This window comes from Grampus griseus, assembly GCF_964374135.1.
Source record: "Grampus griseus genome assembly, chromosome: 16".
NCBI classification, from domain to species: Eukaryota; Metazoa; Chordata; class Mammalia; order Artiodactyla; family Delphinidae; genus Grampus; species Grampus griseus.
Genome location: NC_139010.1, coordinates 14,273,555 through 14,287,582, shown reverse-complemented (window position 1 = coordinate 14,287,582; position 14,028 = coordinate 14,273,555). Strand labels below are relative to the sequence as shown.

The following is a 14,028-nucleotide window of genomic DNA, read 5'->3' as shown; positions in this document are numbered from 1 at the left end:
TTAACCAATACTTAAAATGCTCTACAGAGAGAGGTGGTCTTTCTACTGAAAGAAAAGACCTCTAAAAATTATACTACTTTTGCATATAAAGCTGGGTTGTTAGATGGGTAGTAGGAAAGGGGATACATTGGGTACTGTGAGAACTTGAAGAAATATGTGATATAATTTATTTGGGTAGACAAAACTGAAACACAGAAAACAGTTAAGGCCCAGACAGTGAGACACAGAGAAGTTCAGAGAAAAGGAAGATCAATATGGGCCAGACACTTAGGTTGCTTCCATCTCCTGGCTATTGTAAATAGAGCTGCAATGAACATTTTGGTACACGACTCTTTTTGAATTATGGTTTTCTCAGGGTATATGCCCAGTAGTGGGATTGCTGGGACGTATAGTAGTTCTATTTGTAGTTTTTTAAGGAACCTCCATACTGTTTTCCATAGTGGCTGTATCAATTTACATTCCCACCAGCAGTGCAAGTGTTCCCTTTTCTCCACACCCTCTCCAGCATTTATTGTTTGTAGATTTTTTGATGATGGCCATTCTGACCGGTGTGAGATGGTATCTCATTGTAGTTTTGATTTGCATTTCTCTAATGATTAGTGATGTTGAGCATTCTTTCATGTGTTTGTTGGCAATCTGGATATGTTCTTTGGAGAAATATCTATTTATGTCTTCTGCCCATTTTTGGATTGGGTTGTTTGTTTTTTTGTTATTGAGCTGCATGACCTGCCTGTAAATTTTGGAGATTAATCCTTTGTCAGTTGCTTCATTTGCAAATATTTTCTCCCATTCTGAGAGTTGTATTTTGGTCTTGTTTATGGTTTCCTTTGCTGTGAAAAAGCTTTGAAGTTTCATTAGGTCCCATTTGTTTATTTTTGTTTTTATCTCCATTTCTCTAGGAGGTGGGTCAAAAAGGATCTTGCTGTGATTTATGGCATAGAGTGTCCTGCCTGTGTTTTCCTCTAAGAGTTTGATAGTTCCTGGCCTTACATTTAGGTCTTTAATCCATTTTGAGCTTATTTTTGTGTATGGTGTTAGGGAGTGTTCTAATCTCATACTTTTACATGTAGCTGTCCAGTGTTCCCAGCACCACTTATTGAAGAGGCTGTCTTTTCTCCACTGTATATTCCTGCCTCCTTTATCAAAGATAAGGTGACCATATGTGCGTGGGTTTATCTCTGGGCTTTCTATCCTGTTAAATTGATCTATATTTGTTTTTGTGCCAGTACCATACTGTCTTGATTACTGTAGCTTTGTAAACAGAATTGAGTTATTTGTAGTGAGGTGGATGGACCTAGAGTCTGTCATACAGAGTGAAGTAAGTCAGAAAGAGAAAAACAAATACCATATGCTAACACATATATATGGAATCTAAGAAAAAAAAAATAGGTCATGAAGAACCTAGGGGGTAAGACGGGAATAAAGACACAGACCTACACAGAGAATGGACTTGAGGATACGGGGAGGGGAAAGGGTAAGCTGTGACAAAGTGAGAGAGTGGCATGGACATATATACACTAACAAAAGTAAAATAGATAGCTAGTGGGAAGCAGCCGCATAGCACAGGGAGATCAGCTCGGTGCTTTGTGACCACCTAGAGGGGTGGGATAGGGAGAGTGGGAGGGAGGGAGACAGAAGAGGGAAGAGATATGGGAACATATGTATATGTATAACTGATTCACTTTGTCATAAAGCAGAAATTAACACACCATTGTAAAGCAATTATACTCCAATAAAGATGTTAAAAAAAAAAAAAAAAGGGCCAGAATGTTTCTCAACTGGTATGGGGGTAAGGTAGCATGAGAATAACTAGAAAGCTTAAAAAATACACCTGCTTGAGTCATTTTCTTTTCCTTCAGATTCTCAGAGGGGATCTGGAAGGAAGAGTCAGATAGGACACTTGGGCAATTATGCTATGTGCTATTTCTACCATTTCCTTCCCACTACCTGCTGAGTGAGAACCATTGGACTAGAATGAAAAGGAGGTTGTTTGTGGTAAATATGTAGAAAACTTAATGCAGGACACACATCAGGGAGGAAAATGAAGGCAAGCAGAGGAGTTTGGTCATTTTGGCTGGAGAGGTAGATAGGTTGGGATAGGTAGGTAGGTAGATGATTAATAGATAAGTAGGAAACAGTTTAAAATTTTATGTACTTTGTGACATGTTAAAAATGGTGCTTAGGGATGAGTCAAAGAGCAGCAGGGTAATAGAATACATCAGTAAACAAGAGGTTATGAAGTTTTTTGGTTGGAAGGAACTTTTTAACTCCAACTTCAACTCCAATTCTACCTATACAACTTGTTGTATAGGTAGGAAATTGAGAATTCAGAGAGGTTAACTGTTTTATCCAAAATATTTAGTTTATGTCAGATTTATCCAGTAAGCTAGCATATAATCCAAGTATGTAGTGATGAAGACCTGGACAAGGCTGGTGTCTGTAGATATGAAAGATCTTGAAAGTCAGATAAAATACATGTTTCAGAAGAAAAATCAATAGCTCTTGGATCACCCATTGGTTTTTTAAGAATGAGGAAGTAATTAAAAAACAGGGTCCTTACCATTTAAACATTGAGGAGTCCTTCAGTAAGCTTTAAAAACGTATTTCTAAACTTGGACCTATCATTTAAGAAACTTTCCTAGAAGAAAATTGGCATGTGCTTCACACGGTGTCTTAAAAATGACTTACCTTTTTAAGATTACTGTTGCATTTTAGTATTGTAATCCCTTAGAGGCTTCAAAACTTTTTTTTTTTTTGGCCTGCTAAAAACATTGATGTGTTTTCATTCTTGTTCGAGAAAGGAACAATAATTATTCATGTTTTCCAGGTAACTAAGCAAGACAAGAACCTCATAAAGCCTCTTTATGACAGATACAGAATTATCAAGCAAATCTTGTCCACGCCTTCCCTTATTCCAACAATTGTAAGTCGGGATGTTTGCATTAACTAGAAATCTGTCCTTGTGCTTTGTATTGATGTTTAGTTAGGGAGGCAGCACCATGAGAGTTATAAAGGAGCCTTCTTTGCAAGATATGCTGCTAACAAGGCCAGTTGTTTTTTCACAAAGTAGAAACGTGGTCTCCCTCAACTCTAGTACTATACTTAACAGTGGCTGATAATTAAAACTATTGTGAAACAGGAATAGATAGCAATTCTATCTTTGAAGCCAGTTATTACACTTGCTTTCATTGCTTGGGTGAGGAGAACAACTGATGGATTTTAGTTTGGCATTACCTAATTTACAACAACACAGCTAGACAGAACAGAGCTGTTCTAGTCTATGTGTTGTTAATTCTTCTCCTTTAATAATAAAATTGATAGTATGTTCCTTGATATAATGCAGCATTTGTTTTTGGTACCATTTGACCATCTCTGTGCAAGATATAAGTAGATTTATTTCAATAGAAAATATGAATACTGAAACTGAGTTAGACTACTTTTAATAAAGAATGATTTATGGGAATACAGAACTTGAAAAGCACCACACATCCTACTCCATCAATATTAGAACAGTCACTTGCTCACGATATCAATATTAAAAGAAATATTAACAAATTCAAATTTAAGTATACTTTAGTACATTTATATTTTCACAGCTCTAAAGACAAAGACAATAGTGATTCATACTCTTTGAAATTTTCCAATTAAGGAAGCATAATTTAAAATGGGGTATGATTTTCAGATTTCCTTGCAAGAAAATCTTTTGGTTGTGATAAGCATTACCTGAACAGGTTAAGCAGTAACTCGATTTTGTTTTGGCCTTCATAGAGCTCTTCCATGAATTTGTCAGTTATCTGAGTATTCTCTGTATCTGAAAGTGGCCCACACCAGGACCTGATTTGGGGTATTACTGGATGACAAAAGAAGTCTATGGTCCATCTCATCCTAACCCATATAACTGTTAAGAAGCTGGGGCCCAGAAGGCCTGGGTGAAAGGGAAGAATTACTAGGCAATGCAGCCCAGATCGGAACATATCCTAGACGTCTGTGCCTGCTTTGGCCCAGCAGAGAGATCTGAACTTGGTGAGCATTTTAGCCCAGGATGGGTGCTTCTTTGCTCATTAACTTCTGCAAGTTTTTGATGCAACTGAGCAAGAGTTCCTCTTGGTTGCTTTCTTCTTGATTCCCAGTAGGCACAGGGATCATCTACTGTTTTCATTGTGTTTATTTATGGTTCCCCTTCCTGGTTTTGCCTCCTGAAGAGGCACTTAGCATTTTGTAACTTTATTTAATTCTTCCTATGATAAGCAGGAGGAAGAAGACTCTGATGAAGACTGTCCACAGGGAAGCCAACAACTTTCTTTGCCAAACCCAGCATCCCACCTTCCTATTGGCGACCACCTCACCTACTCTAATGAGACTGAGCCTGTTAGGCTCCTGCTACCAGATGAAAAGAAAGAAATCAAACAACCAGCTCTCTCCATGTCCAATTTACATGAGGCCACCATGTGAGTGTGACTCCTCAGTGTGGAGTCTCCTTTAACTCCTTCTGGTCTGGGGGACATTATATGTTCGTACACACAAAATGCAGAAGAGCTAGTACACGCTCTAAAAAATGCTATCCAGCAGAAAGCATAATCTGGTTATCCTTTTAACAGGAAAATTGAGACGACAAAGCCATGAGGAACCAAGGCTCCCAATAAGGTCCCAAGGATGTCATAAATGCTAATGGTCCATTTGCTACACTTGCACATCTTTTCAGCAGGGTCTGGCAGCAATCTAATGCTTGGCAGTGTGTAAAGCAGAGCTGGCCTTTGAAAATGCTGGACCAAAAGGAATTGGGATCCTGTGCTGGGTCAGCAGTTGTCAGGGCCTTTATCTTAGTCTATTCTATTTAGATAAAATGGTTTCTCCAGACTGGGACTTAAGTAAATGAGCTGACATTTTTCTCCTCATGGCCACTCAGTCAGGAGCCATTTGGATTTTCATTAGTAGTAGTATTGTTGTTATTATCATTATTCAGTAGCTGACACTCCTCTTGATCATTTGGCCTTCTTTGGTTTGTATATTACAGGCCAGATCATGAGATTTTCTTTAACATGTATAATAGTGTGGTGAGTATATGCCCCAAGATAGGGATGGAGTCCCCATAAATATGAGGCAAGACCAAGCACTAGGTTGCAAGCTGAGATTTTAGTGTGCATATATCAGCTGGTACCCCAGTTTCAGCCCAGAGAAGAGTGACCTGTTTGGAAGCAGAACATCAATCCTTCCTTCTTCCCTCCCCTTCCTCCTCTTTCCCTCCCTCCCTGGCTCCCTCTCTCCTTTTCTTCTTCCCTCCTTTTCTTCTCTTTCTTTCTTGGTTGGTTGGCTGGCTGGCTGGCTGTTCTAAAGCAGCTGTTCTTAACTTCTTGGGGGGTGTTGGACTTTTTTGAAAGCAATGGAATTTTTTACTTTTTAGAAAATGCCCATATATCATTTCAGGGAGTTCACAAACTTTCTGGAACCAGACACAAGTTCCCCAGATAAAAATTCCTGCTCTGAAGTATATGACTTTTCTCTCTTGTCTTAGAATGAAGTGAGTAGAATCTGTGACATAAGTATAGCTTTCTCTGGGTCTTTGTTTCATTCCTAAGGGTTTTGCCATTCCCTCTATACTTTAGCTTAAGGGTAGAATTTTCTTTCAGATCTCTCCCTTTTGTGCCTCTTATGTTTAGTCTATCACCAAATACTGATGAGTATTCCTCCAAAATGTCTGTCTCTCCCCCATGTATTCATGTGGCCTTTACCCTCACCACTTATTATAATGGACTCAGTCTGCTTGCCTCCTGTCTGCCCTTTCCATTTTCCTAGGACATTATTTTCATCAAGTAATGTTCTCAGTGATGTGCTCCCCTATGGTCACGCTCTACATGTGTCATATTTATTCAAAAGACACACTTCTAGGCAGAACACTTCTGTATCATAATATGCTTTTGCTAAATCGGTAACTCTGCTCATGATGAGCTCTCAGTTATGCCAGAGCGTATATATTTTACCTGATACAGGCCTGTACTTCTTGACCATCTCCGAGAAACTAGGGCTGACAAGAAGAGACTTCGGAAAGCCTTAAGAGAATTTGAGGAACAGTTTTTTAAACAAACAGGAAGGTAAGTGTGGGCAGAGATATTTTTTAAGCTAATATTTCCTAGAGAACTGCTGTTAAGAGTGAGCTGTAATTTTTTCAGGAACAGTGACTTTATATAAGACATAAATAATTTCCAAAGTGACTTAGACCCAGGATTTGTCTAATGCAACATTTGGGTAGTATCATTATTGGGTATGTTTTATGGGAGGCTGTAACTATCAAGTATGAGACAGCAAAGCTTTAAAAAATAAAAGATGAACTCCCCAAATCCCTAACTTTGCATAATAAATCTCATTACAATTGAATGTACCTAAACCTTTAAAAAAAACTATAATATTTAATGTTTCATCCCATATAACTTCTTTGTTCTTGGTTACTTAGTTCTACAGGTTACTCCCTACTTTATTAAATAATTCTTCATTTGCTTTAAATATATTCTTTAAGCTTCAGGATCTGCCCTTAATTATTTTATTTCAGGATTTGGTCAAGAGTTCATTCCTATTCTTTCTATCCCTTAAATAAATGTTTAGCTATATCCTCTCTTTTTCTGTGTCAACCCAGTCTCACTATGCACTCCATTAGTTTCTTCTAAATTTTGGTGTATTGTGAACAAAATTATATATTTGCATATATATAAAATCATGAGAAAAGGATTATTAATCTAGTTCTGGAAGAGACAGAGACAAGCCAATTAGCTATCCTGAGCCTGTTTCCACAGTTGGAAGAGGAAATACTTAGAGTTCCTGGGATAACTTTGGGAAGCTATAGTTGTCGTGTGGAACGTCAGTCTAAAAAAATTTTAAAGGGTGTAACTTTGCCAAAGTCACGGAGTTATTAGGGTGGCAGAGGTAGGAGTCTGTGATACACTGGCTCCTCAGTATTCTTCTCCATCTAGGTATCTGCCTTTCTTGAATCGCTTTGATTTCAGCAGCCTGAGGGCTGCCCTGATGGAGAAGAGACTGTTTTCTAAAAGCATCCTGAAAGTTTGGTCTACTCACCTCTTAGTCAGTAACTTTCTATTTCAGTCCTCCAGGGCTGTTCACTAGGACTGGACCTCTCAAACATTTTGCATTTAGCAAGTACAGATGTAACCCACCTAGTTTTCTAGTGGAATCTTCAAGTTGACTGTTATAAGTCCAAGTTACTTACCTTTCTGCTGATGTTATCTAGTGAGAAATGTTACACAGTTGTTAAATTTAGAATATAAAACATAATTTGTTTTCTTTTTCCATTTCCATTTTTTCCTTTACAAAATTTCCATACAACTTTTACATTTTTTTTAACCTATCTGAACCCAGAAATTTAAAGAGTTTGAGAGCTTCCCAGTATGTTAACTAGTCCTGCCAAATGGGTCTGCAATGGAACTTGGCATGCCTTTGATATACAGGGAAGTTAGTTATGTTATGTGTATGGCATTCTAATGCACCAGTGAGTCCTAAACTCACTTCAGATATGCCTAATACTTGATTGAGGTTATATGCCCTCTTGTGGCAATACACTTAAACTAAATGCAGAAGTAGTGCTATATTACAAGTAAAATCAAATGGTTGAATGGCTAGGAAATATGGATCTTGTTTTCCTAAAATATTTCATTGGGAAGGGTTAACTGTACATAGCTAAAATAACCAGGCAAATGGATTACTAAAAATTTTAAGGTACTATAAGTGTTCTTGGTAACATTCATCATGTGAGAAGCATAATTATCTAGATATGACATTAACAGTTATGAGCCAGGAACTGTGCTAAACACTTCAGTATGTTTTATATAATGAGAAAACTGCTTAAGGAAATACTTAGCAAAAATTTTCACTCTAGCCAATGAACTCTTGTTTATTAGCTAAAATGGAGTATGAAGGACCAGGGACAATTGCATAATAGCTTATACTATTTCCCTATAAATTAGAACATTTCTTCACTTAGATATGTTAACACAAATTAAGGTGGTATTTAGACACCCAGTTGATAAGTTTGGCTCAGAATACTGAAGGGAGGCAAAGCAATTATGTTAAATAATTGAGACAGCATTTAAGAGGAACCGTGTCCAAAGATTTGTGTGCTGTTCTGAGTTCTGAACTAGAAATTTCAGGGCAGTATATGTAGTGTTAAAACATAAGTAGGTAACTGCATTCTTAGGGAATCTTTATAGATTAGCTGTTCTTTTATTTGGAAGTAATATAAATGTATCTTTATCAGTACTGGGAAAAGAGAAGGGGTGTAGGTAAAATATTAAGTGTTTTCAGCCATACTAATACTGGAGAGTATCTGTATTTATATTCAGTGGCAATTGTGGTGACCTCACCTGTGTACCCACCCCTTGTATTTCAAAGTCATGGTTGGAAATATTTTAAAAGCAGTTGGCCATCTTTATTAACAAAGGAGGAAAGACCCTTCTGAGATCCTGAAGTAACTACTTTCCTTTAGAAAGCATATCCTGGCGATGTATTTTTCTGGGAAGGCAATGGTTTTAACTCCAGATGCTATCCAATTATTCTTCAAAATAAGTGTCAAGAACATCTGGTAGTTAGAAGTCATATGTATAAAAATATGTGCATCATATGCCTAGTCTTAGTACAAATAGTGTGCAAAGAGGACCACTGAAATTTAGACTCAAAGTCCTTAAAAAAACTTCTCAGTGATTCTTCTACTGTACATTAGCAGAGTTAGGTATTATAATTACAGGAAAACTTAGAAATAGTTCATGTTTGTAAGGTTAACTACTTAGTTTCTTCTCCTATTACCATAAATTTATAAGTTATCTCTGTTAATGTAATTTCTGTTGTATCTTTAAGTTAATATTTTAAAATGCAACTATCACTGTAAGGGCTGAACATTCTACACAGGCATGGATCATGGGAGAATGACTAGATAAGAATGCCTTGAGGGTTCTGGTTTTTATTTCCCTCGGAACTTTTCACTTGCCCCAACGTTATATGTTTATGCGCTGGATATATTTGCAAAACACTTAAAATATTTAACTTCTCAGAGTACTGTTACATTGAAACCTAGTAACATGTGGAAGAGGGAGTGAATGAAGGTAAAAGGGAAGGGAAAAAAAGACATGATGAAAAAATCAAGTGGAAACTGCTACCCTGTACTTTTCTCATGTAAGAGTTAGAAAAGGATTTTTAATGACTTGGTTCATTATTAACTAATGGACGATATTTTCTTTTTTGCAGAAGTCCACAAAAGGAAGATAGGATACCAATGGCAGATGAGTACTACGAATACAAGCATATAAAAGCCAAACTGAGACTATTAGAGGTCCTCATCAGCAAGCAAGATGTGGCCAAAACTATTTGAGGTTCAGGAAATGTTTGTGATCACTTTGACCCAAGATAAGTCAAGTTTATTTTCCTCTGCCGTTCTTGCTAAGTAGTTATGACAAATGAAAATTGAAGCACTTTAGTGTATTAGCTGTTTTTAAGAATGGATGGCAAGTGTAATTATAAATGAGTAGAAGGGATTAAAAAGGGAGGAGATACAACAAGGAACAGTATAATTGGAAAATAAAATTCAGTCTTCTCCAGGCCAGGGAGAAAATGCACAGTCAATATAATTATTTCAGAAAACATCTATTTTATCAAATCTAAATAACACAAAGCATCCACCTGTTAAATGGGCTACTGGTTAAGAAAGTCTACTTAGTGTCCAAAGATTGCTTATATTGATATATGGAAAAGAGCATAATTTTAAAAAATCAGTAAGAGGAAGAAAAGAAACTTTATTTTATGTAGGAAGGAATACAGCTAGTAAGAATGTAATTTATTTGAAACTTCTAATAGATTTTTAAGTGATAAAAAAAAATCTACTACCTTGTTCCTTAAATCTGCTAGGCTTTCAGCACCCTAAAATATACGAGACTGTGTCACTGATAATTTTTTATTTCTATATAAAAATAGCACATTATTTTATCTGTTACTTAAAATTTTACATTTCTGATTACCAAAGTTCATTCTGATAGCATGTACTTTGTGAATTATCTTTGTCTATATAACAGATGTTTATATTAAAATAAAATATTATATTAAAATTTGAAAATAGGTATTTTGGATAGATGTGTCTGTAGTATATAATCTAATGTGATCATAGTTATGATTGCTAATCTTTGTTTACTATAAGATTATATAACTATTTTTCCATTGGAAATTTTTTTTTTAATGTTCCAAGGTCTATACTTTGTGAAGTCAAAAAACTTTCCCATGAACTATATAGTTGTTCTCCATTCTGTATAAAATGAAAGGTTTAGAAATTGTTGCTATGACACCTTGGGAAAGAAGCCAGGATATTTTATTTGCTTCATCCACTTTAGCGTGTGCAGTTTTGTACTAAACCAATCACCTGTTTATTACTTTTGCTTTTGTAAAACTAAGTAAGAGGTCTACATTTTCTCTTGTACCAACCATGTTTATATTTCTCTTTTCTGTAATGTTTAAGCATGGTGTTGAACACATTCACACTTTCACATAGTTTGGATGGGAAGAATATTGACTATTTCTGAAGCAGACTATTTCAGAGGCTTGTTGTTTTCTCTGTATTTACCTGATATTTTATAAATCAGAATAATGTCCTTCATAAATTTGTTTAATTAAAGTCATCTACTTGTAACAGAACAGATACACAACTATTTGAGGTTTACAAACTACATCTTTGATAAGGGAAATGGTTTCGTGACATGTATACAATTGCTATTAAAATGTAACTCTATATATTCTATAAGATTGTAAATATTTTATACAATACAAATAAAATATTTTTCTATTATATTTATTATGTTGAAACACAGTAGTTGTTTCCTGTTAGCTAATATAAATAACATAAATAACACTGTCAAACAACAAGTTGGAAGTGCTGACAATTCTAGGCTTCAAGATTTAATTCATGCTGCAATTACACCCTTTCATGCGGTTTGGAATAATCCCAATATTTGCTCAGTAGATTAAAATGAGTGCATATTTAAACACCATTTATAAGCCATTATTTTCCATTACTTTGTATTTTGCTAAAGCAGTTTATATAATTGGTTATGTTTGGCATAAAGGAAAAATTAAAACATTGCAGCATCTAGGCAACAGAGTGTCAGAAGGACAACTTAGGATATTTCGGCATTGAAAGGAGGGGGAAGGGTAGGGAATAGGAAACACTAAAACAGCTCTGAATGAAATTTGATAAGTGGCAGTTTGCTTTTGGTGAGAGCGGCATGTGCATGCTTCAGTGGAAGACATCTGGTGATGAAAATGGACAACAGAGGATCAGTGCTCCTAAGGGAAGAAAGGGGACTAAGAAAAGTGGGCATTAACGTCCAACACTAATATTACAGGTTTTGCAGCTGGGATCTTTCTTTGCATTTGCAGTAGATAAACTCATAAGCTGATGACCAGTGATTTCTGCCACAGTGCCTAGAGAAAGATCCACAGGGTCAGTGTAAATGACTTCTAAAATGACATCCTGGGCATGGTGGTAAACCAGCATCCCATCTTCTTCTCTGCAGGTCAAAAATTTATTATCCTTGGAATTTAGTTGAGGAAGGCGCTGCTTACAAAATTCATCTCCTGGTGATCCCACAGGGGCAATGACAAGAATCACATAATGATAAGCAGTGTACATACAGTAGAAGTCCCCAAAGTATAAGTTAGTATTGGGGTTAAAAAGTTTTTCTGCTGTAATCTCAAACCTGTATCTTCCATAAGGTGAATCCTGGGGTGGCTTCCCAGTATTGAATTCAGTGCTGCAGCTGAAGAAGATGCCTTCTAATTTTCCACTGATAGGAGAGCCATGGCTACCACTGTTATCCTTGACAGAGGGCTGCATAGCATTCCCATGATGTTCTCTGCAAGAGAAAATAAATGGTCACTGCTTGGTATGACAGTGGTAAAGCTACTGATTTACAGAGTTTAATGGTGATAGGCCTAAAGGTCTACTGTCTACTATTAAAAGCCTGAGTGCTCATCCATCCTACCATCAGATCAAGGAGAATGCATTGTTTAACATTTCCTATAGAAGGCTAAATTTTAGCCTTGACTCTAAGGTAAGGATGCTCTGCTACAAACCTCAGAGGTCTTTTACATAATAAATTTCCTGACCAGGAAAACCAAAGTGAAATTAGAAATCTTATGGCTGAAACCACATCCATTATATGCCTACTGGATTTCAGAAGTGGCTTGGTGAAGAGAAAACTGGATTAACAATACTGGTTAAATATGTTGAATGTTTCTTTAAAGTATGCCAGAATTTAGATCTAAAATGAATGTTGTCCATGTACATTGGTACAAAAGCATCTTGTTTCTTTTTTTGCTTTAGTTTTTTTTTTTACCCAGACACAGTTTACTAATCAGGCCCTCTTGCCTACATTTTCCTTACAACAGAGGTGGTTATCTCCCTTTACCCCACTCTCAGATCTATTCTCTACCCTTTTCACCTTCCACTGTGGGCTAGGACTGTATCATCCAGTTCTTCCTGTTCCTTGGTCCCTTCCATTTCAGTTATACCAATGGGAGGCACAGTAAGAAAAATGGAAGGGTATCCCATGCTCTTGGATTGGAAGAATTAATATTGTTAAAATGGCCATACTATTCAAAGCCATCTACAGATTTAATGTGATCCCTATCAAATTACCCATGACATTTTTCACAGAACTGGAACAAATAATCCTAAAATTTATATGGAACCATAAAAGACCCAGAATTGCCAAAGCAATCCTGAGGAAAAAGAACAAAGCTGGAGGCATAACCCTCCCACACTTCAGACAATACTACAAAGTTACAGTAATCAGAACAGCATGGCATTGGCACAAAAACAGACATATGGATCAATGGAAGAGAACAGAGATCCCAGAAATAAACCCACACATCTACAGTCAATCTTTGACACAGGAAGCAAGAATACATAATGGAGAAAAGAGTCTCTTCAGCAAGTGGCATTGGGAAAGCTTGACAGGCTCATGTAAATCAATGAAGTTAGAACACTGCCTCACACCATACACAAAAATAAATGCAAACTGGCTTAAAGACTTAAATATAAGACAGAACACCATAAAACTCCTAGAAGAGATCATAGGCAAAACATTTTGTGATGTAAATTGTACCAATGCTTTCCTATGTCAGTCTCCTAAGGCAATAGAAATAAAAGCAAAGATAAACAAATGGGACCTAATCAAACTTACTAGCTTTTGCACAGCAAAGGAAATCAAAAACAAAATGAAAAGACAACCTACAGACTGGGAAACAAATATTTGCAAACAATGTGACTGACAAGGGCTTAATTTCCAAAATATACAAACATCTCATACAACAACAATAAAGAACAAACAACCCAATAAAAAAAAATAGGCAGAAGATCTAAATAGACATTTCTCCAAAGAAGCATACAGATGGCACATGAACATATGCTCAATGTCACTAATTATCAGAGAAATGCAAATCAAAACTACAATGAGATATCACCTCACACCAGTCAGAATGGCCATCATCAAAATGTCTACAAACAATAAATGGTGGTGAGGGTGTGGAGAAAAGGGAACCCTTCTACTCTGTTGGTGGGAATGTAAATTGGTACAGCCACTATGGAGAACAGTATGGAGGTTCCTTAAAAAACTAAAAATAGAGTTGGCATATGATCCAGCAATCCCACTTCTGGGCATATAACTGGAAAAGATGAAAAAAATATTTTACACCTGAAGACAAGAAGCCACAATGAGTCGGTTGGAGGGGCGCTTCTGTGGTATAATCAAATCCCATACCCTTTGGGTGAGAGACCCACAAATTGGAAAATAATTATATCCCAAAGCTTCTCCCACAGTAGTGATAGTTCTGAGCCCCAGGTCAGGCTTCATAGCCTGAGGGTCTGGCATCAGAAGGAGGAGCCTCGAGAGCATTTGGCTTTGAAGGCCAGCAGGGCTTGAGCGCAGGAGCTCCACAGGACTGGGGGAAATAGAAACTGCACTCTTGGAGGGTGCACACAAGATT

General features: G+C 36.7%; 2 protein-coding genes across 6 annotated transcripts in view; one reads left to right on the top strand and one right to left on the bottom strand.

Annotated features, from left to right (window-relative positions):
* The window catches only part of FAM13C (family with sequence similarity 13 member C), a 132,904-nt gene extending 122,063 nt beyond the window's left edge, over window positions 1–10,841 (top strand). For 3 of the 4 annotated variants that reach the window (XM_082674165.1, XM_082674164.1, XM_082674162.1), the window contains 4 exons: window positions 2,828–2,923; window positions 4,249–4,448; window positions 5,988–6,089; window positions 9,244–10,841. In XM_082674165.1, the coding sequence (XP_082530291.1) occupies window positions 2,828–2,923; window positions 4,249–4,448; window positions 5,988–6,089; window positions 9,244–9,367 (522 nt within the window). In that variant the 3' untranslated portion in view covers window positions 9,368–10,841. The remainder of the gene's footprint in view (window positions 1–2,827; window positions 2,924–4,248; window positions 4,449–5,987; window positions 6,090–9,243) is intronic. The other variant, XM_082674163.1, reaches the window with a different exon arrangement.
* A 518-nt stretch (window positions 10,842–11,359) lies between these two features.
* PHYHIPL (phytanoyl-CoA 2-hydroxylase interacting protein like) overlaps window positions 11,360–14,028 on the bottom strand; it is a gene marked incomplete at its 3' end in the record, with an annotated part of 91,455 nt that continues 88,786 nt past the window's right edge. For both annotated transcript variants that reach the window (XM_082674161.1, XM_082674160.1), the window contains exon 5: window positions 11,360–11,894. In XM_082674161.1, coding sequence (XP_082530287.1) covers window positions 11,360–11,894 — 535 coding nt within the window. The remainder of the gene's footprint in view (window positions 11,895–14,028) is intronic.